Source organism: Electrona antarctica (assembly GCF_951216825.1).
Source record: "Electrona antarctica genome assembly, chromosome: 5".
NCBI classification, from domain to species: Eukaryota; Metazoa; Chordata; class Actinopteri; order Myctophiformes; family Myctophidae; genus Electrona; species Electrona antarctica.
The window spans coordinates 52,785,883-52,812,862 of NC_136810.1; the positions used below are offsets into that span (position 1 = coordinate 52,785,883).

General features: G+C 44.2%; 1 protein-coding gene across 1 annotated transcript in view; it reads right to left on the reverse strand.

The window, feature by feature from the left end:
- The window catches only part of cep290 (centrosomal protein 290), a 74,242-nt gene that overhangs the window by 20,271 nt on the left and 26,991 nt on the right, over nucleotides 1-26,980 (reverse strand). The window contains exons 20-36 of the mRNA XM_079502132.1: nucleotides 26,395-26,499; nucleotides 25,596-25,699; nucleotides 24,532-24,634; nucleotides 23,528-23,758; nucleotides 22,029-22,202; nucleotides 21,455-21,566; nucleotides 20,650-20,858; nucleotides 19,166-19,317; nucleotides 17,044-17,155; nucleotides 12,463-12,704; nucleotides 11,083-11,296; nucleotides 10,251-10,415; nucleotides 6,826-6,933; nucleotides 5,664-5,798; nucleotides 3,774-4,049; nucleotides 2,248-2,355; nucleotides 1,240-1,439 (exon numbers count right to left, since the gene is read on the reverse strand). Coding sequence (XP_079358258.1) covers nucleotides 1,240-1,439; nucleotides 2,248-2,355; nucleotides 3,774-4,049; nucleotides 5,664-5,798; nucleotides 6,826-6,933; nucleotides 10,251-10,415; nucleotides 11,083-11,296; nucleotides 12,463-12,704; nucleotides 17,044-17,155; nucleotides 19,166-19,317; nucleotides 20,650-20,858; nucleotides 21,455-21,566; nucleotides 22,029-22,202; nucleotides 23,528-23,758; nucleotides 24,532-24,634; nucleotides 25,596-25,699; nucleotides 26,395-26,499 — 2,750 coding nt within the window. The remainder of the gene's footprint in view (nucleotides 1-1,239; nucleotides 1,440-2,247; nucleotides 2,356-3,773; nucleotides 4,050-5,663; nucleotides 5,799-6,825; nucleotides 6,934-10,250; nucleotides 10,416-11,082; nucleotides 11,297-12,462; nucleotides 12,705-17,043; nucleotides 17,156-19,165; nucleotides 19,318-20,649; nucleotides 20,859-21,454; nucleotides 21,567-22,028; nucleotides 22,203-23,527; nucleotides 23,759-24,531; nucleotides 24,635-25,595; nucleotides 25,700-26,394; nucleotides 26,500-26,980) is intronic.

Genomic DNA, 26,980 nt, shown 5'->3' on the forward strand with positions numbered 1-26,980 from the left:
CTCACATTCCACAATCTGACACATGATGTTGTTGTTGTTGTAAACCCTTGCACTGTATTGGATTGTTTTTGCCAGGTGCTTGAAAAGCGCATGGACTACATTTCCCACTACCTCTAGTAGCGACCGTAGTGGACGTTTTCACGATTGGCTGCCTCGTCTCTAGGCTTGATTTCAAAAATACTCACAGAATTGATTTCAAAATACTCACCATCACCTACAAAGCCCTCAACAACCAGGCTAGCCTGGCTAATAAGCCAGACTCAAATCACACTGTCGTGTGGTATTTGAGTCTGGAGATGCTGTGTATGGATCTTGTTTCCCGGCGGGCGGGTTCAAACATTTTCTCTTTGACACAATTGGTCAGAGCTACTGTCAGTCAAAGGTCACACACACACACACACACACACACACACACACACACACACACACACACACACACACACACACACACACACACACACACACACACACACACACACACACACACACACACACACACACACACACACACACACACACACACACACACACACACACACACACACACACACACACACACACACACTTCTTGTTTGTCCACATTTGATTTTGATTTCCAGTTTTTAACCTTTTAACTAGTTTTCTAATAAAATTGTTTTTACTTCTGTTCTGTAAAGCGACTTTGGGTACCTTGAAAAGCGCTATATAAATCGTATACATTATTAGGCTGCCTCTAAGCCAATGGGAGACTTACCTATAAAACCCATGGTCTGAATGGCATAGAACCCATACTCTGAACGCCGCAACGTGAAGCTGTGAGCTGAGGCAGAGGCTGCAGCACGCACACTGATTATACTGCAGATGTTCATAAACAAGAGATTTCTGCACCTGGCAGTTATTCTTGTTTGTTTGTGCTCGACTACAATGTTAAGAATGTTATTTAGATAGCATATTTTGTTTAGACAGGTTTGTGATTTTCCTGGTGTTGTTGCAATTGAGGCAATATTTTGTCTTAATTCGGGGGTCGCGCGTGGTTTGATGCAGATCTTTCAAACTTTGGGGTGGGATCCCAGATTATCTGGCTGGTTATTTAAATGTGAAATGAAAGTTTTTGAAAAGATATCACAGAACAGCAATGCTTAATCGAAGACCTCCTTTGAGAGAAATCCCGCACGCACCACACACACTGCTTATACCCACAGAAATATAAAGACATACTCGCTTCAATGACAATGTGAATAATAACAACAGTGGGCTCACTTTGCCCACTCCTGGACGTGCTCTTTCTCCTGCATGGCGATGACGTCCCTCTGGCGCCCCAGCTCTGCCGTGGCGACGCTCAGCCGGTCCGCGAGGGACGACAGAGAGCTGTCCTGCTCCGCCACCGTCTGCTCCATCTCGGACAGACGTTCTAGATGCTTCGAGGTCGTCACGCTGATGGAGGGTTTCTTCATCAGTTCCTGGACATTTTGCACAGTTGCAACGTTACAGTAGTTGGCCCTCTATTAACTCGGATTATTGTTGACGGTCGAACAAACGTCTAGATTACAAAAGTTGTTATATATGGTGTGAAAATGTCAGGGAGAAAAGAGGAGAGGAGGAGATAGTGTGGGGCGACACACACACACACACACACACACACACACACAGACAGACAGACAGACAGACAGACAGACAGACAGACAGACAGACAGACAGACAGACAGACGCTTTGGCATGGGGGGTCAGATCAACATATGGAATGAATTCTGTACTGGCCATATATGGAGCGTGTCTTGAGTGTACAGGGTGAGGTCAGATCAACATTATGGAATGTCAACAGGTCAGCTCCATATATGGAGATCTAAGGGTGGCAGCGGGGGCAGTGTCTTGAGCTGCCGGGCACAAATAACTTTGGGGAGGGCCCGTCTAGAGTTTGAATGGACAGGTACCAGTCACAAGGGAGACATCGAAGAGGAAGGATGGATGGAGAAGGACCAACAAATGGAATGTCAGAACAGGTCAGCTCCATATATGGAGATCTACGGGTTTGAGGTCAGATGTAGAGTTGCTGGCCAATACCGATGACAGCAGGGATCTCCATATATGGGCATTTCCATATATGGGCTTAATATTGATGACATCCCTGATGATGTCACGTGATGTCACGAGGCATGACCATATATGGAGGCTTGGGGTGACGGACTGATGGGACATGCTCGTTTTCATAGTAAATACCATAGGACACAGACTAAACAGACAACACTAGGACACAGACTGAGGGCGTACCAGTGCGGTGCGCTTGAAGCGGTCCAGGGAGGTGTCCGTCTGCAGGTCAAGCTTCTGATGGAGCGCTCTCACCTCCTCCTCGTGTCTCCTGGTCATCTCCTCCTGGTCCTGGGGAGGACCAGCAGTGACAAGGTGTCAAGAGATGGAACAAAATCTATACTGTGTCCTGCACACCTTTCCTCTCCCATATATGCATATAAACCGTTCATGTCACACATTATTATTAAACATGCTCTGAGGAAGGTCGTGTGTGTGTGACCGAAACCTTGCTTAATAAATCCTTCATGTGCGTGTTATTAGATAAAAATGGTGTCCAATCATATGCCAGACAAACATTACAGTACCACCAAATACTAAATAGCAACCAATTCCACTGATCTGTTGCCCGAGTTAACCGATTTTGACCTGAGATCAGATTCTAAAAATGTCTTCTACTGTACATCCTGACAGTTTTCTGAAAAAGCTATGTTTCTATGTCAGTCGATCTTCGATTTTTCAAAAATAGCAGACCTACAAGCTCGTAGCGCGCCACTCGGTGGCGCGCTATGAGCTTGTAGGTCTGCTATTTTTCAATAGCTAAAGCATAACATAATGCTAACACTAAAAGGGGTTCCCGCCCAAAATGAGTTAATGGGGACATGATGATCCTGGCTAGCTAACGTTCGTTCCATTACTAACCGTACAACTAAGCCGCCCTCCGTGTCTCTCTGAAACAGTGCAGATGGGTTGAAAGGTTTACCACAGTGATGTCACTTGACTACAAACCGTGAATGTGAAAACTACAACTCTTTCATCCCGCGACACGGTTGACCTTGTTCACTGTGTCTATGGAGAAAAAGTGATGATGTCATCAGAATGTGAACATCTGATTGATGTAATGGCCAGCATAGGTCATATAGGGCCTGGCCTGGCTGTTGCTTGGTAAATGGTGCATTTTATATAGCGCTTTTATCCAAAGCGCTTTACATAGATTTGTGCATTGATTACATTTCACAAACACACACATTCATACACCGATGGTGGAGGAAACCATGCAAGGTACCAACCTGCTCAATTAGGGGTTCAGAGTCTTGCTCAAGGACAATTCGACAAAAACTCTGGGGGAGCCCGAGGTTTGAACTGGGAACCTCACGGTTTTCCGATCCGGCCGTTCTACCGGCCGCTCTACCCCTGAGCCACTGCTTGCCACAAAATGTGGAAATATACAGAAAGGCAGTTTTTCCTGTGGACATGGCTTGTATAGTAAATATCGCTGTTTCCATAGGCTTTTAACCCATTTTGGGGCGGGAACCCCTTTTGGTGTTAGCATTATGTTATGCTTTAGCTATTGAAAAATAGCAGATCTACAAGCTCATTCCCCGCTACGAGCTTGTAGGTTTAGCTATTTTTGAAAAATCGAAGAACGACTGACATAGAAACATAGCTTTTTCAGAAAGCTGTCAGGATGTAGAAGACATTTTTAGAATCTGATCTCAGGTCAAAATGGGTTAATGCACAACAACAGCAGCATGGACTAGCCATCATACCTGTCTGGCTCGGCTCAGGAGGTTCTGGCATTTCTTGAGCACGTCCTCCTTCTGGTCTAGGCGTCCCTGCAGGTTGACGATGGTTTGATGTGCGACCTTGAGCGCCGGATGCTGGCTCTCCTGCTTCTGCTCCTCCTCGTGGCTGGAGAGGTGGGCCAGGAGGCGCTCCCTGTCGGCGGACGCGGGGAGACGGAGACGCAGCTCGTTGATCACCCGGTCCCTGGACATGACGTTCTGCTCCGCGTGCCATAGCGACGCTTCCTTCTCCTTCAGCTTCTGCGAGACGGACGAGAGTTAAACACGTTAAAGATGGAGTGCCGTGAGTTTTGTACGCCGTATGTGTCTATGGAGTTAACATTACTCTAACAGACCCCCAGGTGTGGTTAGAATAGGCCTATCTCACAGCCCGCTTTCCACGCCCACTTCCGGTAAATAGTGGTGTCTTTAACATTAGCATTTACATGTTTCTTTCTCTGGAGAATCTAAGTACATTTTCTAATGTAAAAATGTGACAGACCAATATTATTATGAAGCAAACAAGATGGTAAATCAGCTCGAACATCAGCTCGAACAGAACAAACCTTACCTTGAGAAAACAAAAGTTGTAGACTTCTTAAATTACCTCTGTTAACATGTAGCGTCTATGGAGTGACGTCACGCTATCACCACTAACCCCGAAAGGGGGCGTATTAAGGGGGGCGGGGAAATTCTGTGAGATAGGCTTATATTCAAATATGTCTTCCCTGTGTCATTTTTGGTTTCTTCTTGAAAGCTGAAAGCCTTTTTAGTCAAGGGCCAATAGAAAATACACAATCTTTGTGACATCATAGCCCTAACCCCTCCCCCATTATCATACAACACACAGCTGTGGGAAAGGCAGGTGGGGTGGTGTTTTTGGTCAAAACAAAAAGTTTTTTGTTAAAAGGTTAAATCACTATATTCTGATAGTAAGCATTGCTATAGAGTGTTTCTTTCAGTAACAGAGGTCTCCCCGTCTCTCCAGCTCTTTAATAATCAAAACGCTAAATGTACATGTTAATGGCATGACTGTAACCTCTGTGCCCAGAGTCACATGCGTTTCTATTTATTTTTGTTAAAATGTTTTGATGTGCTTTCTTATTTTCTAAGAAGCCTTAATTGAGTTATTTCTCGTGTTCATGATGGCTGTGGTGCATGTTGTGATTGTGATGGAGAAACCCCAGACTAACCTGATTGAGTGATTGGCACTCACAGTGTTTGAGGCACCTGCAGAGTGTGGCTCTGTCAGTCCAGGGTGAGAACAGAGAGTAGAGACAGGCTACTTTTGCAAGAGGATTATTTCCCAAGTCTTGCTTAAGTTGTTTCTGTTGGATCTTATTGGATGTACTAATACCACTGAAGATTCCTTTTATTTCCATTGTGGATTACTACATTTCCCGGATCAAGGCTTTCGGTTTGTGACCAGACTTTGCAGAAGAGTTAAAGGTTAGTAAGTACTCACTGCATAGACTTTTGCAATTTGCTTTATTTTGGACATTTGAGTTTAGTATGTTATTCAAAGACATATTTAAGCTAAATGTTGTTACTGATTATTTTAGTAATTTATTCAGAACTGACCCACCTCCCTCATTTTTGCTATAATTGGTACTTAAATTATTATTTTCTTTTTTTAAATTTGTCTTACGCCTTTATTGATAGTTGAAGTGAAGATGGACAGGAAAGAGTGAAGGGGAGAGATGTGCAGCAAAGCTCGTCATGAACGAGACGCAAACACGTCGCGCTGCCAGGCCAGAGCCTACACGTGGCATGTACCTGGGCCGCTGTCGCAAGCGTTCTACGACAGACAGCATATTTAGATGTAATCTGAACGAGTGACACCAGGGAGCAAAGTGCAAACCCACGGTACTGTACCTCATCCAGGGTTTTACATGTGGCCTGCGTCTCCAGGATGGCGCGAGACTGTTCCTTGATTTTCCGCAGGGCAGACTCCAGCTGATGGGCCAGGGGCAGACTAGGGTCTGGCAGGGCACCGGCAGCCTCCTCAAACTGCAAGAGAAAGATACATTAACCCATTTTGGCCTGACCTCAAATTTTAAAAAAAATCTTCTAAATCCTCCAGTTTTCTGAAATAAATATTTTCACGATTTAAAAAAAAATAGCAGACCTACAAGCTTGTAGCGCGCCACTCGGTGGCGCGCTATGAGCCACCGAGTAGCACAATTTGAAACTTGCACCCTATGGCCAGAAAAATAATGTACTCTGTGTGTTTGACAAGGGTTTGACTGGATTCCTACAATGACCATAATGCTTTGGTGCACTGCTCCTCCTTGTGGAGAGGGGGAGGGCTGTCTTACTGAGACAACATGTAGTCCAGGAATATGGTGAGACCAATGCCTGTGACATCACAGGCATTTACTATACTATTCGATCCGTCAAAGCTTATTATTTTTAATTAATAAAACACACATTACACACATAAAAAACCCCAGGAAAGTGTTTCTTGTGTCCTAAACATCATTCAAATGAGATGTGGTTGCGAAAGGCGTGAAGTGGCCCTTTAAGAAGCAGAACTCAAATACAAAACACCTCGTAGACCTCCGCCAAGGCAGCACAAAATGTATTCTTATTTCCATATCTGCTTTGCTTGTGTTTCTTTATCGTGTACTAAAAGGACGACTTTGAGATCCGTTTCACCGCGTAATGGAAGTCAACAAGGAGACAATTTTGAAACACTCATTTCTAATCGCCGGAGAAACTAATGAAGATATATCAGCCAAAGTTTTCAGTTCATGGCAAATGTCTTCTACATCCTGACAGTTTTTTGAAAAAGCTATGTTTCTATGTCGTTCTTCGATTTAAAAAAATAGCAGACCTACAAGCTCGTAGCGCGCCACTCGGTGGCGCGCTATGAGCTTGTAGATCTGCTATTTTTCAATAGCTAAAGCATAACGTAATGCTAACACCAACAGGGGTTCCCGCCCAAAAAGGGTTAAGATCAAAAGTAGATATCTAGAGAAGGCGGTGCTAGATGGTCCAAAGGGAATGATCTTTACATCTGTAAGCAAATAGGCACCTTTTGGGCAGTGCCCAGAATTTCCTTCTGTTGCTTTTCATAGTGTTCCAGTTGGTGATCCAGGTCCACCTCTCGCTGATCCCAAGCCAGCTGGCGCTCTTCATAAAGCTAAGAGAAAGACAAAGAAGTGCATCTCTGAGTATCAGCAAAGAAAGATGTTTTGTTATCCCAATTTTCCCCCATGCATGTGTAACGTAACCCCTGTCACTGCTGACACCTACAGTTGTTCATGTGGGAGGGTGTAAACAAGCATGTGTGTCCTCTGATTACACATGAAGTCGTCAATAGTTTAATGACAGTCAACAGTTTAACATTTTGTCCAACCTAGTCCTTTTCCCTGCTGAACCATAGAGTATATAAAAGGATAGAGACTGAACTGGCGCGAAGCTCCGCCCCCCCAGCTATTCATGTCAGTGGAAGTTGCTCAGTGGCGTTTTGAAGCACCCGGAAGACTGCCGGAAGTAGCTCCTCCGGACGTAGGGAGCATAGAGTATATATATAATAGAGACTGAACTGGCGCGAAGCTCCGCCCCCCCAGCTATACATGTCAGTGGAAGTTGCTCAGTGGCGTTTTGAAGCACCCGGAAGACTGCCGGAAGTCCCTCCCAGGACCTCAACTTTGAGGTCCTGAGTGACGTAGGGCAACCGAGCGCTCAACGTTAAAGCCCAGCTGCACGGGGTTTCCCGGTCATGAATCCACGGGTCCGCCTGTAGTCCCTCCTCCTACCACTAGGACCCAGAGCTTCAACGTTGGAAAGTCTGCCTGCCCCCTTGGTAGGGAGGGATGGTCCTACATGTTAAAGCCCAGCTGCACGGGGTTTCCCGGTCATGAATACACGGGTCCGCCTGTAGTCCCTCCTCCTACCACTAGGACCCAGAGCTTCAACGTTGAATAGCCTCACTGGCCCCTTGTGCTGAACAGGTGAGCAATAGCCTGGAACTCACCTATGCTTTTTATGGCATAGGCAGCTCCCGGCAGGATCCGCCGGCAGAAACTATGCGCAGCTGCTAGACATGATGAGACTAATTAATTAGAGCGACAGAGAGAGAGAGGAGTGTGTGTGTGTATATGTGTGCGTGTGTGCGTCAATTTAACAAATGTGCAGACGATCAGAAATCAGCAGAGAGTGAGTGCTACTCTATGCCGAATTGAAGTGGACTCGGACCCAGATTTTTTTTTCCTCCCTGGAAATAAAAACGTCTGGGTTTCCGAGGCTAGGTGAGCAACAGCTGAGAACATGGCCAATGGTGTTAATCCTGCAAAACCCCCAAACAAACCATTATTTTGGACACAATTCACTAAAGTACTGTTCCGTGCCTGGGCCGGGTAGGACTGCACAATATGTTGTTTCAGAATCATTGCAATTGCAGGATATTGCAATTTACACGTGCAACATGTGTCATTGCAATTGGTAACAGGTCTTGCACGCACATACAGTACAGTACTGCATTCACGGATGTATCATGTCGAGTCCACCAGAGGACTGAACAATGATTAGAGGGATAACCTTATTTGCCCCCCCTCTAATCGTATACATCAAGTAATCAGAGCGATAAATGTTTTCCAAATGGAGCTATTGAAGTGAACATGGTGAACAATCAAACACCACCTGTGCTTTTGCAAGACTTTTCGTGTTTTGGAAGCTTTCTCAAATTCACGCCCCCCGAGACCTTTCTCCACACATAATGCAGTGATTAATGACAGATGAAAGTGTTGACTGGGTCTATATTTTTAAGTCTTAAGGGCCGTGTCCACAGAACGTGTTTTTTTTAGCTACAGTTTGGTGCAACACACCTGCGACTCACCAGACCTCTCGTGTGATCCAGGCAACAACGTGTGCGTTCCTCGCTTCCCGTTTGAAAGGCCCTTAACGCAGATGTTGTCGCCTGGATCAACGATAGGTCCGCTCCAGGTTTGCTCCAGAGAGGGGCGCGACAATGCAAGTGTAAAAAAAATCACACCCGTGTGAACTGAGTGGTGCAACTCCCCCCCTTACACCCCCCCCCCCCCCCCCCCTCCTCTCTCTCTCTCTCTCTCTCTCTCTCTCTCTCTCTCTCATTAGCAGGCAACAGTGCAACACTATCTCTCTCTCTGTTTCTGGCACGACAGCGCCCCTACTGGTACTCATGAGTCACACATGAGTCACACACATAGGTTAACACATAGGTTAACACGAGTCACAGACATTGCTGTTCGTTGGAGTGGTTGCACCACTCAAAAAGCTAAACAGAATCCAGGTCTGGTCAGCCGCGGGCGTGTGCACGTAACGAGCACGCGCGCGACAATTTCACGAGGCCGCGCCCGCGAAAATACGCTTGCGTTGTCGCACCCCTCGACCTCTCTGCGCACACAGGGGCGGCGGTGGCTCAGGGGTAGAGTGGCTGGATGGTAACCGTGAGGTTGCCAGCTCGAACCCGGGCTCCCCCAGAGTTACTGTCGAAGTGTCCTTGAGCAAGACACTGAACCCCAAATTGCTCCCGATGTACTGGTTGGTACCTTGCATGGTTTCCGCTGCCATCGGTGTATGAATGTGTGTGTGAATGGGTGAATGTAATGCACAATCTCTGTAAAGCGCCGCTATATAAATGCACCATTTACCACAGGGAAAACAAAACAAAAACGCAGGTCTCATTGAAAATGAATTACTAAGCGCATTAATCACTAACCGTTTGAAAGGACCTTTATGCTGTTGGCCACTAAGCAGCTCCACTGTATTGTGGATATGGTAGATCAACTTACATATTTATCGACAAAATTAAATTACATAATATTAGTATGGCGCGGCAGTGGCTCAGGAAGTAGAGCGGCCGCTTGTTCGATCCCCCAGAGTTACTGTAAATCAATGACTGTACTGTAAATGTCACTGAAACCTAACTTGCTCCCGATGAGTAGGTTGGTGTCAGTGAGAGTATGAATGCGTGTGTGAATGAATGGGTGAATGCAATGCACATTGCCTTGGATAAAGGCGCTAAATGGACCATTTATCATTCAGTATATATCTCTCAAAAAAGGCTTACAGGAGTATAAAAACGACTACTTTAGTAACTCCTTACCCATATAACTTTTAACCCATTTTGGGGCGGGAACCCCTTTTGGTGTTTTAAACATTGTTATAATTTAGCTATTGAAAAATAGCAGATCTACAAGCTCATAGCGCGCCACCGAGTGGCGCGCTACGAGCTTGTAGCTCTGCTATTTTTGAAAAATCGTTAAGATTTAGAAGATTTTTTTAAATTTATTTCGACGTCAGGCCTAAATGGGTTAAATCTGTATGGCAAATATAAAAGGTTCTTAAAATTGAGGTCCTAAAATTGGTTGAGTTTGAATTTGAAACCAGCTGCTTGTAAACAGGCCGTGTGTCTGTGTGTGTGTGTGTGAGTGAGTGTGTGTGTGTGTGCAACGACGTGTATTTCCAAGAGCTCACAGTGTTTTTCTGGACGACGTCCTCCTCCAGAGAGCGGATGGTGCATTCCTGCTCCTCCACCAGCTTCTTCAGGTATCTGACCTCCTCCTTCTGCACCGTCAGCTCCCTGGCCCGCCTCATCTCGTGCAGCCGAGCCTCCTCCATCTTCTTGTGCCACTCGATCACCTGTTGGCCGTTGACGTAGTGTGTTACGCTATAGGGCAGTGCTTCCCAAACGTTTTCATGTCAAGGACCCCCAAATTGACACTAATTAGCCCCGCGGATCCCCCCATTTGAAGAGATATGCCAGGGATCCCAATAAGAGAAGATTTTTATGGCTCTAGCAGTGATTTTCAACCTGTTTAATTTCAAGGATTTTTAATTTAACTCTGAGAGTGTACAAATGGAACGGGTCCATTTGGTTCCATTTGTACACACTCTGAGTTACAGACCCATAAGGGTCCATTTGGTTCCAAATTATCATTTAGCTGGGTACCCCTGGAACTCCCTCAAGTACCCCTGGGGGTCCCCGGACCCCGCTAGGGCCATAGAGTATAAAGAAGGATAGAGACCGAACTGGAGCGTTAGCCCCGCCCCCCCGCTATTCATTCCAGTGGAAGTTGCTCAGTGGCGTTTTGAAGCACCCGGAAGACTTCCGGAAGTATGGCTCAATGTATGTAAGAACCTTTTTTTCTGTTATAGTCCAAGTTTCTATATTTTAAAAATAACCGTGAAATTTTGTCAACTGAATCAAATCAGTTTATTGATCAACACGTCAATAAGGTCAATATGTCAGAGAGCCGGTAAGTCAGGCAATCAATAATCTAGAGCTACACCCTTCCCCACCACCCACCTTCTGAGCTCCCTTCCCATCCCTGAGTGTGGAGATCAGCTCATGCAGCCCCCTCAGCTTGAGCTCGAGCTCCTCCGCCTTCCCCTCCGCCCTCCTCCTCTCCTCCTGCGACCTCCTCTTCTCCTCCTGGGCGTTGGCCCGGTCCTCCTGCATGCTCATCATGGCCAGGCAGAAGCGCTCCTGCTGGTCCAGAGGCACGGCCCCGGAAAACTGCCTGCCGTAACAGGGGCGGGGTTGTCACAGTTATTACATAATCGTTTAACCCATTTAGGCCTGACGTCGAAATTAAAAAAAATAAATCTTCTAAATCCTCCAGTTTTCTGAAATAAATATTTTCACGATTTTTCAAAAATAGCAGATCTACAAGCTCGTAGCGCGCCACTCGGGGGCGCACTATGAGCTTGTAGATCTGCTATTTTTCAAGAGCTAAATTACAACATAATGTTTAAAACACCAAAAGGGGTTCCCGCCCGTAATTATTTGAGATAATCGCAATTATTTTTGTCATAATCGTCAATCGTTTCCACGTTGACAAATACAAATAAAAATAGCTGGAATAGCAGATCTACAAGCTTACAATGCGTCACGGCAATTTCCGCTGTTATATTTCTTATAGTATGAAATTGATTGATTGAAATATTTATTAAAAGTTTGCAGAATTACAGTACAATTCAAGCACAACTCAATACAAAGACTGTTAACTGTGAGTGGACGACCCAATAAAGCATTACACTTGTTTACAAGAGGGTCCACCTTGTTCAATTCATCAAAACAAAATTAATGAATAATTAGATTAAATGTAATTTCTCTGTATTTTTCAGTTATTTGTCATGGCTGCCCTGTGCATTTTTGATTACAAGGCAAACATTCATATATTCCAACGCTCAGTGCCAATAACAGAATTAAATCGTTAATTGCAAGTAATTATTATTATGACAATTAATCATCAACTTGTGTAATGGTGACAGCTAGAGATGTCCCGATACTGTATCGGTATCAGAAAAGTATCGGATCGGCCCTTATTTGAGTCATATCGGGTCATATCGGTATAAATATGCTAGTCTAACCAGCAATCCGACACAGGGGTAAGGGGTTGACACTATGGCAGGTAAATAAAATGTTGGGGCATGTGGAGTTTGCTTTTGAGTTGTCCAAACTACAAGTGCACATATGAGTGAGGAGTCTGCTATAAACACAACAAGAGATATATAGCTAGATAGCTATAAAGTACTATTCCTAGTCTGTGGACTTCAAAATAAGATTTATTTTATTTAAAATCTTATCTTATTATTCGGTATCGGCTAACACAGAAATTGTGGTATCGGGATCGGATCGGAAAGGAAAAAAAGTGTATGGGGACATCCCTAGTGACAGCCCTACCTGCGTAGTGCCTGGATGGTCTGCCGGAGGTGTTTGGCTCGGTTCCGGCCCTCCTGCCGGGCGAGGTAGAGCGCCCGCTCCCCGGCGTCCAGCCGCTGCTCTGCGCGGAGGTTGTAGGCCTCCAGCTGCTGGCCCCGCGTGGCGGACACCTCCAGCTTGCGCAGAGCGGCCGCCTCGCTGAGCTGCAGCGCCAGGATCTGCTGGTGGAGCTTAGCGATCAGGGCCTTCTCGTCCGAGAGGGACTGAGGAGGAAGTGAAATCGAAGTGAGATCGAAGGTGACAGGAGGAAATGTCAGACGGATGGTACCATATAGACATATATAACCCATTTTGACCTGATATCAGATTCTAAAAATGTCTTCTACATCAGTTTTCTGAAAAAGCTATGTTTCTATGTCAGTCGTTCTTCGATTTTTCAAAAATAGCAGACCTACAAGCTCGTAGCGCGCCACTCGGTGGCGCGCTATGAGCTTGTAGATCTGCTATTTTTCAATAGCTAAAGCATAACATAATGCTAACACCAAAAGGGGTTCCCGCCCAAAATGCGATAAAGGCTAGATGGCTCAAGGCGGAGTCTCTGACGTAGTTCACCCGGCGGCCATCTTGCTGAGGGGCTACAGTACAGTATGTTCTATGGCAGCTCAAACAAAAATAGTCATAACTCGCTCAAATCTTGACGGATTTACAAACGGGTTGGTTTAATACAAACCTATGATTCAGGACGCCATCTGCTTAATTTTAAGTTATGGTTATTTAAAAAGTATATGCCCATAGACACAATGTTATGCTGCCCTTTGGTAAGATGGCCACCACGTAGCAATGTCGCTCTCATTGGCCAGCAGCGCGGGTGAGCCATCTAGCTTTCTTATAACCTCGCCTCACCAGTCTTTCCACCTCGGAGGAAAGCCTGGTCTGTTTCATTTCGGGTATATGATCCACTCGGGAGTGGATGATATCGTTACGTCACGTTGTAGTATTGTTTTGTAGTCGACAGGCAGGAACAACAAACGGAAACTTCCTTTTCCCTCAAACCGGAAGAATTAGCCCTTCACTAAGTCCCTCCCCAACCCATCCTTGTCCAATAGGCACATTAGCAGCGAAGAAAGCTTGACCTGCATAGCAACCGTTGCTAAACTATTTGGATTGGCATTGGACAATCGCTTTTTGGGGTGGGATTTAGTGAAGGGCTAATTAACAATAAAAGCTCTCGTAGCCTGCAGCTTTTATTGAGAAAAATCGGTTTGAGGGAAAAGGAAGTTCCCGTTTGTTGTTCCTGCCTGTCGACTACAAAACAATACTACAACATGACGTAACGATATAATCCGCTCCCGAGCGGATCATATACCTGAAATGAAATGGTGCCCAGGCTAGCTTTCTTATATATCTATGGATGGTATCTGTTCGTTCCAGTATTTTAACATTTCCGCAATTGCATTCCACACGAGTTCCATGTGTGTACTTTTTGTTAGCTGACCAGAGAGAGGCAGTATCTAGACAGTGGCGGATTAAGCTCTCGTGGTGCCCGGTGCTGTACGACCCGTTTCGGTTCCCCCCGGGACAGTTTTGTCAGCGCTCCTCCAGCTGCCTTTGCTTCTAAATTTCGGCACTTGCTGGGTTAGTTGAGTCTTCTTTCACTTTCTCCCTACCGTTTGGTGAGCCCCCCCCCCCCCCCCCCCAAGTTTGATGCCCTGTGCTGCAGCACCTAAAGCCTGTTAGCCTAGTAGCCAAAAAGAGAGGTCGTTTTTAGCCCAATGTGTGTTTTTTTGCAAAACTAATGCTTGGAATGGATTCAGCATCATGAAAACCCCCTAATTTGACACATCACATGCTAGATAAAGCATGATGAAATTTTGAATATTTTGCCTTCTATAGGTTGTTAATGGTATGGTCACATATTATGCCAATTATGAAAATTGCCCAACATATGCAAGTTAGCATCCGGCAGTTTCTACATGCTGGGGACCCATACTAAACATTTCTAACATAAAACCTTGGTGTACTCAACATGTCCGGGTTCACAATGGGGCTCTATGGGCTGGCTACTAGACTATGTTGGTTAATCTTAGCCAAGAAGTACCAATAACGTTGCACTTTTTATTAGTGGCACTGGTGCTACCATGTGACATCCCTCATGCGTGATCTCACACACACACACACACACACACACACACACACACACACACACACACACACACACACACACACACACACACACACACACACACACACACACACACACACACACACACACACACACACACACACACACACACACACACACACACACACACACACACACCTCCAGGATTTGAGGTCTAACTCAAGATAAATTAAGCTCTTTATACAGTTAATATCCCTATATAAACCTCTTAAGGTTACAGCAGTGACCTTGGGGCTCGCATGCAACCTCAGCACATACTGTAGCATGAGCATTGAACGCATCATCAACAAGGATGCATGTTACATTTCTTAGTTAACCCCTTTTGGTGTTTTAAACATTATGTTGTAATTTAGCTATTGAAAAATAGAAGATCTACAAGCTCGTAGCGCGCCACCGAGTGGTCACGAGCGTGAAGGTCTGCTATTTTTGAAAAATCGTGAAAATATTTATTTCAGAAAACTGGAGGATTTAGAAGATTCTTTTTTAAATGTTGAGGTCAGGCCTAAATGGGTTAATATTTTAACTAAGAAATGTAGATGTCCCACAAACATACTATGGACCCCCCTTTACGGTTTTGTGAATAGCATGCATAGAACAATTACACATTGCAAGTAGAACATTACAAAATGTTAAATAATCCGTAGCTTTGTCAAAACCATAGCTTCATTTATTTTTTTATTTTTTGAAAATGATTAAAACCACATGGCTACGGCATTTTGAGGATTACACAAAGGAAAACCAGGGACTTATTTATTTCCATTGAGGTCCTCTCTTTCTGCATTGATCAAATGCAGAAAGACTAGTGTCTAGTGACAGTCTACTGTATTCTACTGTATGAGGCAGTCCAGCTGCTCTACAGTCCATTGTTCAGTCAAATGTATGATCATAATGCCCTCTAGGCTCTTGTCCTTCAACGATGATTTTATTGGTAAAGAATATATTTCAAGCATGAAATGGCTTCGCAGCAGACGGCCCAATTAGACGAATATCCAACATCTAGGCCTGCACACAGCTATTGTGGTCATGGACACTAATGTGTGACAGACATACGAATGAACAACCACAGACCACACAAACTACTGTATGGACCAACCGTGGACTTCTGTTAACAACCCAGCCAATCAAGAGGATTTGCGTTGGCAAAGCCCAGACATGCTGACTTGTGATTCTGACTATAGTCTCGCTAGCTGCAATTTCCGAATGCTTTCATCATACAGTCTGGAGAACGGAAGCTCTGATCATGTACAGTATGCCAGTGGTTCCCAAAGTGGGGTCCGGGGACCCCCAGGGGTACTTGAGGGAGTTCCAGGGGGGACCCAGCTAAATGATAATTTGGAACCAAATGGACCCTTATGGGTCTGTAACTCAGAGAGTGTACAAATGGAACCAAATGGACCCTAACGGGTCCATTTGGTTCCATTTGTACACTCTCAGAGTTATATTAACAGTGGTTTTACAATATAAATTGGGGTACCAGAGATAGAAATACCATTAAATCGGGGATCTGTGGCATAATTCGTGTGAAACTGGGGGTCCTTGAAATTAATATGTTTCGGAATCACTGCTATAGAGCCGTAAAAATCCTCCCTTGTCGGGGTCACTGGCATATGTTTTCAAATGGGGGGTCCGTGGCCTAATAAATGTTGATTTGGGGGTCCTTGACACGAAGAAGTTTGGGAACCACTGATGTATGCGATGAAGCGCAAGTGAAGCCTCCTCACTCCCACTTCCGTTTAGTCTTTACAGTCGCGCAAATTTATCAGAATATAAATAGAAATCATCTAAACATATATAGCTTGCTGCTTAGCAGAAATGGAAATAAAAAAATAAGCTCTAAAGATTTTTTTTAAATATATTTGTTGTGAACGGAAATGACAGATTACTCAGATTTGTAGTGTAGTTCCAGACTCTATATAGCATTCAGAGATTGTGGAATAGTTGTCTGGCTATGCAAGACTAATGTGAGACTAGATATAAAACTGCATCTTGGTCTAGGAGTGCGTGTTGGTAGAGTGAAGGCACGCCGGAACGTGATGTAGATCAGAAGACGTTTGGGAGTTTGGACAGAAATGTTATTATTCAATATTATACCAATGAAGAAATTACATTATTAAATGTAATGAAAACCTAGGCTGGTAAAAACATGGCAGTCTGCTTAAGACTATAGTACGATCTGACGCAAGTTAACTATTTGTGTTTTGGTGTGCACCTGTAATTTGGCAGTAAATCATTTCAGATGGGGGTCCGCAGATACATGGAATGATCTTGTAAGAGAGCCATATTACGGTTCTCAAATATTTTCAAGTAAGAACACAGGAATGTTGTCTGCACATGACCTAGGAATGTGAACATGGAATTCGAGCTTGTTCTTCTAGGAGGTCAGTGGAGTTGCTGACATGTAAAATGTTCAGGTTCATTACCTGGTAGTCCTGGACCTGTCTCCTCAGAGCATCCACCTCCTTTTCTCTGGACTGCTGCCTGGCCTCCAGAGCACACACCTGCATCTTCGCCACGTCTGACACCTCCCGTAGTCTGCAGCGATATAAGCACAGGTTAGAGGTGGTTACTCACTTAAACCTAGTGATGCACCGAATATTCGGCCGCAGAAAATATTCGGCAGAAAATGGCAAAAAAAATTCGGCCTATTCGGTTTCGGCCCAAATAGGCAGAAAATATATCACCGAATAGTGTATGCAATTAATGCATTCAAAAGAGCTGAATAAATGTTTTATGGACCCATAATAGTGATTATTATTTAAGTTAAGTTTTGCCATAAACATTTCTTTTGCCATAAATCAGGTAGCTTTAAGGTACGGCAATGACAGCAATGGTAGGCAAAAATATATATAATATTAAACATATTCGGATATTCGGTATTCGGCCAACTGTTTCCTATATTCGGTTTCGGACAAGAATTTCCCTTTCGGTGCATCCCTACTTAAACCCTCTAGATTTAGTAAACTGGACCTGAGTTGGCTCTGTACTTGGACCGCCTTTTCCCGTCCACACAAAGCTACACAAAGCTTGTAGATCTTCTATTTTTGGCAAATGTCGCCCCCCCCAGAATATGGATGATGGGGCTCAAGGGGTTAAACGCTATATGAGAACCCATCAGCAAATAAAGGAGAAACAGTGCCCTCTTTTCCTTTTGAGTTGACGTCAGTCAACAGTGTGTCTCGAGAGACTAGGTTAAACAGAACACAATATTTGAAATGATATGAATTTGGAGGCCTTGACATGGAAATGTTTGAGAACCACTGGTAGAACCCATTCTGGGCGGGAACCCCTTTTGGTGTTTTGAACATTATGTTATAATTTAGCAATTGAAAAATAGCAGATCTACAAGCTCATAGCGCGCCACCGAGTGGCGTGCTATGAGCTTGTAGGTCTGCTATTTCTTTTTAAATCGTGAAAATATTTATTTCAGAAAACTGGAGGATTTAGAAGATTTTTTTTAAAATTTGGCCTGAATGGGTTAATACAATATAATTTAGCACATTTGCAGTGGTTGGAGGTCGTCGTTTCCTTACTTTTCCATTGCGACGTTTAGACTTGGGACACCTACTGTTTCACAAGTAGTACAAGCTCGAGTGCAAAATGTCCTCTCGCCAAGTGGTCGTGAGTATGGTAAAGTAAGTATCCTTGCCGAGCCATGGGGCCCATAGGGCAGGAGCCTATCTCCTGTTTCTGTAGCGTGAGGCAGCTTGATGTACAAGTACACCCCCTGGACATGACGCTAGTATGTCGCAGGGACTTACCCCCAATCCAACCCTTGATCCCAGTCTCAGGGCGAACACTCTAACCACAAGGCCAGTGAGCTGGTTCATGAGTATGGTACTATGGTACATTGGCTATTGGGTGAGGGTTGGGTTGGATGTTTGGTCTCTGAAGCAGGAGACCTGTGGCTGGGTTTGAATCCCGGGTAGGACATAAATAATACACATTTGCAACTCTAATGGCATGAGAACTTTTTTACCTAACTTAACCACATTATCTCTGGTGTCCCTATTTTGGGCATGTCATTATTTGCTGTAATTTGGGGGGGTTTCTATTTATGTTTCGCCTATAATTTATAGGCGAAACATAAATAGAAATCCCCCAAATTCCGGAGGGAAAAGAATAAATGGAAAACCAGCACACAATGTGTTGCATTGAGCTTGTAGAAAGGATAATTTATCGCTTTCTTTTTTTGAAGATGAACACTGTCATATGATAGTATAAAACAGGGCTTAACCCATTTTGGGCGGGAACCCCTTTTGGTGTTTTAAACATTGTGTTATAATTTAGTTATTGAAAAATAGCAGATCTACAAGCTCGGTGGCGCGCTACGAGCTTGTAGGTCTGCTATTTTTGAAAAATCGTGAAAATATTTATTTCAGAAAACTGGAGGATTTAGAAGATTTTTTTTTAATTTCGAGGTCAGGTCAAAATGGGTTAAGTGGTTAACATATTGATGCATCGTGAAGCATTTTGAAAGTTGGAAAAATCTTTGAAGATTTTCACCTGAAATGAAAAGTGGTTAATTAACACTGCTAGACATACTTTGATGCCTCCATGCGGAGCTCTGATTCTGCCTTTTCCAACTCTGCGACCCTGGCACGGTCGCCGTCACTCGTGGCTTTGCTCACGCTGTCCGCCAGCTCGTCTCTCAGCTCTCTCTCCACCCTCTGGGCCTCGACGTTCAGCTTCATCAGCTGAGGACAAACCAGAAGTCATCTTACTGTATGTCAACGAGTTAGGTCTGCAACAGTTCATCTAATGAAGTTCATTCATCTATTTATCGCGCATTGCCAAGGTTTTTCCACTTTCTTTTTTTTAAATAATTTTTATCCCACGATTTTGTAACCCATTTTTCACCCCGTGTCAATTATCTAATGTGATCCTGGGCTCTACACACCCTCCGCCAACCTGGGGAGAGCAACGGACTTGAACTCATGCTTCCTTCATGCCTGAGTGTCCAAGTTGCTCCTTTACACCTGACAGGGGGGAGTTTCCCTGGTTGGACGTAGTGTGTGGAAGGAACACGTTATTCCAACCAGTTCCTTTCCCCTCCATCAGGCGCCCTGGCTGGCCAGGGGGAGGCAGTTTAGAGACCAGGATAACTGCATGTTTTTTGTGAGGGTACCTACCCTAGGGGACACGGGGAGAACATGCAAACTCCACACAGAAAGGCCCTTTCGCCAACCCCGCCTCGGGTATGGGCACTGATGACGCCGGAGAGGAAACACGCCGCCAGCGCCCACAGCGTCCCAAGCGGGAATCGAACCCAGGACCTTTTAGCTGTGAGGCGACAGCACTACCGACTGTGCCACCAGAGCCAGATATCCGTAACCGGATGTTACAATGACATGCTGTGTGAGGTTTCTTGACCGGTTGTTGTTCTCTCGCTCAGTGCAGATTGTTTTCACCAGAAACGACATTCATTGCGGCGATTTGGAGATACAGGCCATTGAAAGCAGCACATAAGAGTGCAAGTGGATGCGCGCGCATCTTCAAAATGGCCACTGTCCCACTTACGCTGTGATGCTAACGAGCGGCAGCTATCGATTCGATCCGATCAAAACATGGATTAAAGAATATAAATCCTAGAAAACGTAGGCTACGGTTCTGGCGGGCTGCCAGACAAAAGTAATTTTACGCTTTCTACACTTCTGGCGGGCTCCGTGTTAAGTAATTGAGTGAATCGATTATATCGATTCAATCGATTAACCCATTTTGACCTGAGATCAGATTCTTAAAATGGCTTCTAAAATAGCAGACCTACAAGCTCGTAGCGCGCCACTCGGTGGCGCGCTATGAGCTTGTAGATCTGCTATTTTTCAATAGCTAAAGCATAAAATAATGCTAACACCAAAAGGGGTTCCCGCCCAAAATGGGTTAATACAAAATATTAATTGTAATAAAAGGATAGATTTTCACGAATAGTGGAAAAACAGCAGATCTACAAGCTCGCAACTCACCCCCATCGCGACACGCTGTGAGCTTTGTAGATCTAATATTTCTGCACTGGCTGACGACCTACGTACCTCAGTAATTTTGGCTTCCAGCTCCAGGTTGCGCTCTTCCACCTGTCTGAGGGAGTTCCTGGTGTGCTCATACATGTTGTGAGCATGCTCGGCCCTCTGCCTCTCGTTCAGCTCCTTCATCTCCAGGGTGGTGATCCGCCTGGAGGACGACACGATCTCACTGTTTGCCACGGCCTTGTCTGCCTTGTCCAGGGTGTCCCTACTAACACCTGATGGTCAGGGCGAAAGACTTGGTGAGCATCTATAAATAAAACTTGTTTTTTTATTAACCATATTAGCCTCTCTTAGCCTCCTTTAAAGCAAAGGAGCAAAAAAAATGAAGAAAAAAAGATAGTAATAATAAATAAAATTAGTAGTGAAAACAACAATGATTATAATAATGATAACAATAGATGTATATGTATATGTACATATGTATGTGTGTGTATATATGTATAAAATATATATAGATCAACAATACATGTGATCATGTATTATTTTGATCAGAATTATTGTGGATATTGTATATTATGGAATATGAAGCAAAACAAAAAAGTTATACTGATTCTGTTTGTTTTTCTTCCTATAAAGACAACATTTAGTTTTTCTTTGTACATCATATATATATATTATAAGTGGTAAGGGTAGGCATAAGCTAATGCATTTATTATTTGTCTGTTTATTTTATTATATACTTGGAATGTATTGTACATAAACTGATGACCAAAATACAACATTGAAAGTGAAGTGAATGTAATTGTTGTGTTGACGAGGTCTGACATGCTGAAACACGATGCAACAATAAAACAGACATTCACTTGCTTACCAACTGAATTAATGTGCTCCCACGCTTGCTCCAAAGTGTGCAGTTTCTCCTTGGTGATCTCCAGCTCTTTGTTTAGCCCCGAGATTCGCTCATGGAGAGAACTGTTCTCGTTCTGAAAGTGGAATAGACAGTTTCTGACATCTGTCAAAGGTCAACGCCGGTTTTACGGCGAGCAGACAAGACGCTCATTCAGATACAGTGCTTTAACCCATTTTGGCCTGAATTTTAAAAATGTCTTCTAAATCCTGACAGTTTTCTGAAATACTATATGATTCTATATCAGTGGTGCTCCATATTTCATGTCAAGGAACCCAAAAATGTTATGTAAGAGGCCGCTGAACCCCATCTAAAAATATGTTGTTCCAGGGACCCCCCCAGAAGCAAAGATTTGAGTTAAAAACGTTCGTTCTGAAAAAATACATATTCCAAATTTGCGCCACATTTTCAGGATTAAAAAAAAATAGCAGACCTACAAGCTGGCGCGCTATGAGCTTGTAGATCTGCTATTTTTCAATAGCAGACATAACAATGTTAAAAACACCAAAAGGTGTTCCCGCTCAAAATGGGTTAATACCTCTAGAAGTTCAAGGTGACTAGTCCTCTGTACGAGGTTGTTGTCTCTCTGCAGCGTGTCTCTGTATTTCACCGTCAGCTCGTTGTACTGTTTGTTAGCGCTCTCCAGGTCCCCAGAGGGGACACTGTCCTCCAATGCCTTCTGCAGGGCTGTAATCTTATGGGCGGCCATTTCCTAGAAACAGAAGGAAAGCATCATGCATGATGATGCAATGTGTCTTATTCCTCAAGAAACCAGTTTAAAAATGCTGTTTCCCATTTCCTAGAAACAGAAGGAAAGCATCGCTCCCCAGGAAAAGTGGTAGCTGTCACGCTGATCAGTCACACACACACACACACACACACACACACACACACACACACACACACACACACACACACACACACACACACACACACACACACACACACACACACACACACACACACGTAAACTGCCCCCCCCCCCCCCCCCCCCCCCTTTTTTTCCCCCCTCACTGTATATGTCTCTTTTCCCTTTTTGAGTGGTGCAAACCACTCCAACAACCAGCTTTGTCTGTATCTATGTTTGTGTCTATGTATGTGTGTACCTGTACGTGTGTGTACCTGTACGTGGGACCCAAAAAAATGAGCATGGTTACTATGGTCACTGACATTACGTCAGACCACAGCTGATCTGGCTATATAAGACCTTGCACCACTCAGTTCACACGGGTGTGATTTTTACCTCTATGATGAATTCCTGTTCTGTTCTTTGACTATATAGAAGTGTCTATTTGTACGTCTCTGAATGTTTTGATGAATTGAACATGGTGGACCCTCTTGTAAACAAGTGTAATGCTTAATTGGGTCGTCCACTCAGTTAACAGCCTTTGTGTTGAGTTTGTGCTTGAGATGTACTGTGATTCTGCAAACTGTTAATACATATTTCAATCAATCAATCAATGTCTGTTCGTGTCAGTGGTTCCTCGGGGTCTTTTTATGTGGTACATGGGGAGCTTTAGTATTTTATGTCTGCTGTTCTGGTCCAGGTTAGGGGGTGGGCATTTGAGTACAGACTGCACGCAGAGTGCCCCGCCTGGCTTTTTAGCTGTGCCGTGTACAATTTACATGTAAAGTCAAATCAGCCGATGAATGAAGGGCAACAGCTGTGTCATGATGCTGCTGCTCCCTTGGACAAGCTCCTCTTGAAAAAAAGACATTTATGATCCACAGAGAATTTGGTAGCAATTTAGGAGATGTCAAAAAGCGTTTTTTCAAACATCTTGAAATGGCAGAATAACAAGCCAAGATGGACTTTAGTGTCTCTTCAGGCAAATTTGTAGAGTCCCACTGGGTCTCCTCCCAGTGGGACGTGCAATCGAGGACCTCCCTAGGGAGACGCTCAAGAGGCATCCTAACCATAATGCCCAAACCACCTAAGCTGGCTCCTTTCCAAGTGAAGAAGCTTGGACAGGACTACCTGAAAAGGACTACCTGAAATGAAATAATTAACCTTTCTCATGAAGAATGTCCCTCTACCTTGTATCTCTGGAGGTAACCCATCCTCTCCGTGACGGAGGCCTGCATGCGGATGCTGTCGTCCTTCAGCCTGCCGTTCTCCTTGCGGAGATGCTGCTCCTGTTCCAGCAGGATGGTGTAGCGCCGTGTCAGAACCTTCTCGTTGACACGCAGCACCGTCAGCTTGCGCACCGCCTCGCCCGTCCTCCTCCGCATCTCCTCGGGGTCCATCTGGATCGTGTCCAGCAGGGTCTGTTGTTGTGTCGATGAGGATGGAGAGATTACTGAGCAGATAAACATTTAAGTACTACTGCACAGTCCAATGCACATTCTTTGCAGTACAAAGCAGGTACATCCTGTAGGCTCCACTTCACTGAGCATGCGATATTTCAACACGTTGATAAAATGTACTAGACTAGGCCAATGCAATATTTCTCCCCCACATCAGGCGTCCACAGATTTCCTGCAAAGGGGCCCCACAGAAACATTCAAAGCTATAAAGGGGATCATGACTCCAAAACGTTTGCGAAACACTGTATAAACCAGGGGTTCTCAACGTTTTTGGCCGGGGACCCCCGGAAATGCTTTGGCAATGTCTCGGGACCCCTGCCCCGCCCCCTCCCGACCCCCAATATAAATTGACTGCTACAATAACCTTAATACACCATTAATAAATACTGAAACCAGATATACATTAGTTAAGGTGTATGCATGTACTATTTGTACTATATGTAAACTCTTCATTTCCTTTTTCCAGCCATTCAGTTGCAAAAAAGAAAAAAACCTTTTTTTTTGTTTTTTTTATATATAATTTGGGGACCCCCCAAAATAATTTGGCGACCCCCCGAGGGGTCGCTACCCACGGGTTGAGAACCCCTGGTATAAACTATAAAGAGTCATAGTGGTGGCAAAACAAGCCTGATCCATTTGATTGGTCCTCCACCCATGTGGCCTTTTGTTTTGACTTGAGAGTATATTTTCATCACTAGTCCAGAGTATGTTTAAATGGCACTGAACAGACTCACGTTGAACTCTTGGATTCTGATGGCATCGGCTTCTTTCTGCTCCTCCAGGTTGTTCCTCAGCTCTTCAAAAACGTCTCTCTCCTTCTGCCATGACTCCTTCTCACTGGGCAAACACACAGTGACATGATGACTTAACCCATTTTGGGCGGGAACCCCTTTTGGTGTTAGCATTATGTTGTGCTTTAGCTATTGAAAAATAGCAGATCTACAAGCTCATAGCGCGCCACCGAGTGGCGCGCTACGAGCTTGTAGGTCTGCTATTTTTTTTAAATCGAAGAACCACTGACATAGAAACATAGCTTTTTCAGAAAACTGTCAGGATGTAGAAGACATTTTTAGAATCTGATCTCAGGTTAAACCAGTGGTTCTCTATGTTTTTACTTCATTTAAAAGGACTCGCATAACTCTGTGTACAAATGGAACCAAATGGACCTGGAAGGGTCCCTTGGAATCCCCTCAAGAAACCCTGGGGGTCTCTCGACCCCACGTTGAGAACCACTGGCTCAACTGTAGACATAAGACAATACAGATGACGGTTTATAATCTCTGTGATTAAAAAAAAGTGAGGGGCGCTCTTATCATTATACATCATCATCTCATGAACAACTGCATTTATGTGATTGGTTAGCCGATTTGCTCATCTACATATGACGTAGATTTTCCCTTCATTGTAAAATTATGGCATTTAATGTGTGTGTTGCCACAAATTGACATCATATTTGGCGGACATTTGACCTAATTTCTCCTTTCATTGTCAATGGCAAATATGAGACGTGTGTGGACAAAAGCTGTATATAGGAGGGGCTGGCGCCCCTCAAAAATAGTAAAATAGAGATAATTCTGGGGGTCCTTGACATGAAAAAGGTTGAGCACCACTGACATAGAAACATGGGTTTTTCTCAAAAATGTTAGGATTTAGAAGACTTTTTTTCGACCTCAGTCCAAAATGGGTTAAAAACAACATCAACGAAGCCAAATTGGCGTGCGACGGCCAATGAAAATGACATACTGAAATGTGAAGAAAATACATTATTTGCGACGTATAGCCTGTAGATTGGATGTACCTTTGGTGCTCTTCCTGCTGGTGGATCAGTACAACGACCTTCCCCTTGTACTCCTCCAGCAACGTCATAAGTTCACTGGTTGACTCCTCCTTGTTTCTGAGTTCCTACAGCACATATTTATTCGAGTTTATTTTGAGTTTTACAGACAACAACACAAATAATTAACAGCATAAGCAATCAATAATCAACTTTTTCAAATAATGATATAACTAACTACACGGCCCATGTGACTCTCAACCCCCAATTCACCCTTTGTCAAGTCCCGCCCATGGTTCTGCCCCTCTTCGCACCCATTGGTTGCCGTTTCGTGGTTGGACAAAAATCCTCTCTCTCCATCCACTACCATTGAAATAACAGGTTTTTCAGTTGCTTCGTATTGATAATCTGTGCATTCAATTCCTATTTTAAACTTTGTGTCAGTAAAAAGGAACATCACAGGTGCACCTTCATGGTGACTGGGCACATCATGTTTGTTTTTAGTTTTTTACAAAAAGGATGTTTTAGCAAATTCAACATAAACTAGGCGGAACCAGGGCGGAACACGGCAGAAGAGCCTGCTGTTTAGTCAGTCAGGGACCAATCAGAGACTGACAAAGGGTGAATTGCCTCAACAATCAGTCTGGGGGTGGGCCGGTGGCACGGTGGAGGAATCGAACACCAGCTTCAACGTTTGGTGGAGATACATGGTACTTTATTCCACAACTCCATTTTCTTTTAATGTTTACAAAGTTCGAAAAATACACAGAAAATTATTAAATTAAAGGAAAAGGAAAAAAGTGCTGTGGAGAGAGCCTCTAACCTGCAGCAGCTGCGTGGCGTAGTCGTTAAGGTAGCTGCTGGCCTCCGTGCTGGAGGGAGCCAGGCCGTCAGGCAGCTTCGCCACTTCACTCTCCAAACGACTCAACTGACCAGCACAGGAGAGAGAACATGTAGCGTAGCATTTTAGACATTTCATGTGGCACTTTAAAACCCATTTTGGGCGGGAACCCCTTTTGGTGTTAGCATTATGTTATACTTTAGCTATTGAAAAACAGCAGATCTACAAGCTCATAGCGCGCCACCGAGTGGCGCGCTACGAGCTTGTAGGTCTGCTATTTTTGAAAAATCGAAGAACGACGAATTTGAAACATAGCTTTTTCAGAAAACTGTCAGGATGTAGAAGACATTTTTAGAATCTGATCTCAGGGTCAAAATGGGTTAAAAAAAAGAAAACAGAATGGTGACGAGCCTCATCATTTCAGAGATTACCGAAAGATCTGCTGTTCTTCACTTTATGAGAACAGAGATGATGCATCAACTAAGTAGAGAATGTCCAAAGCAATGCTGACTTCCAACAATATTTGTACGTGCTTATTATTAGACATAATCAAATTATTGAATAAGTG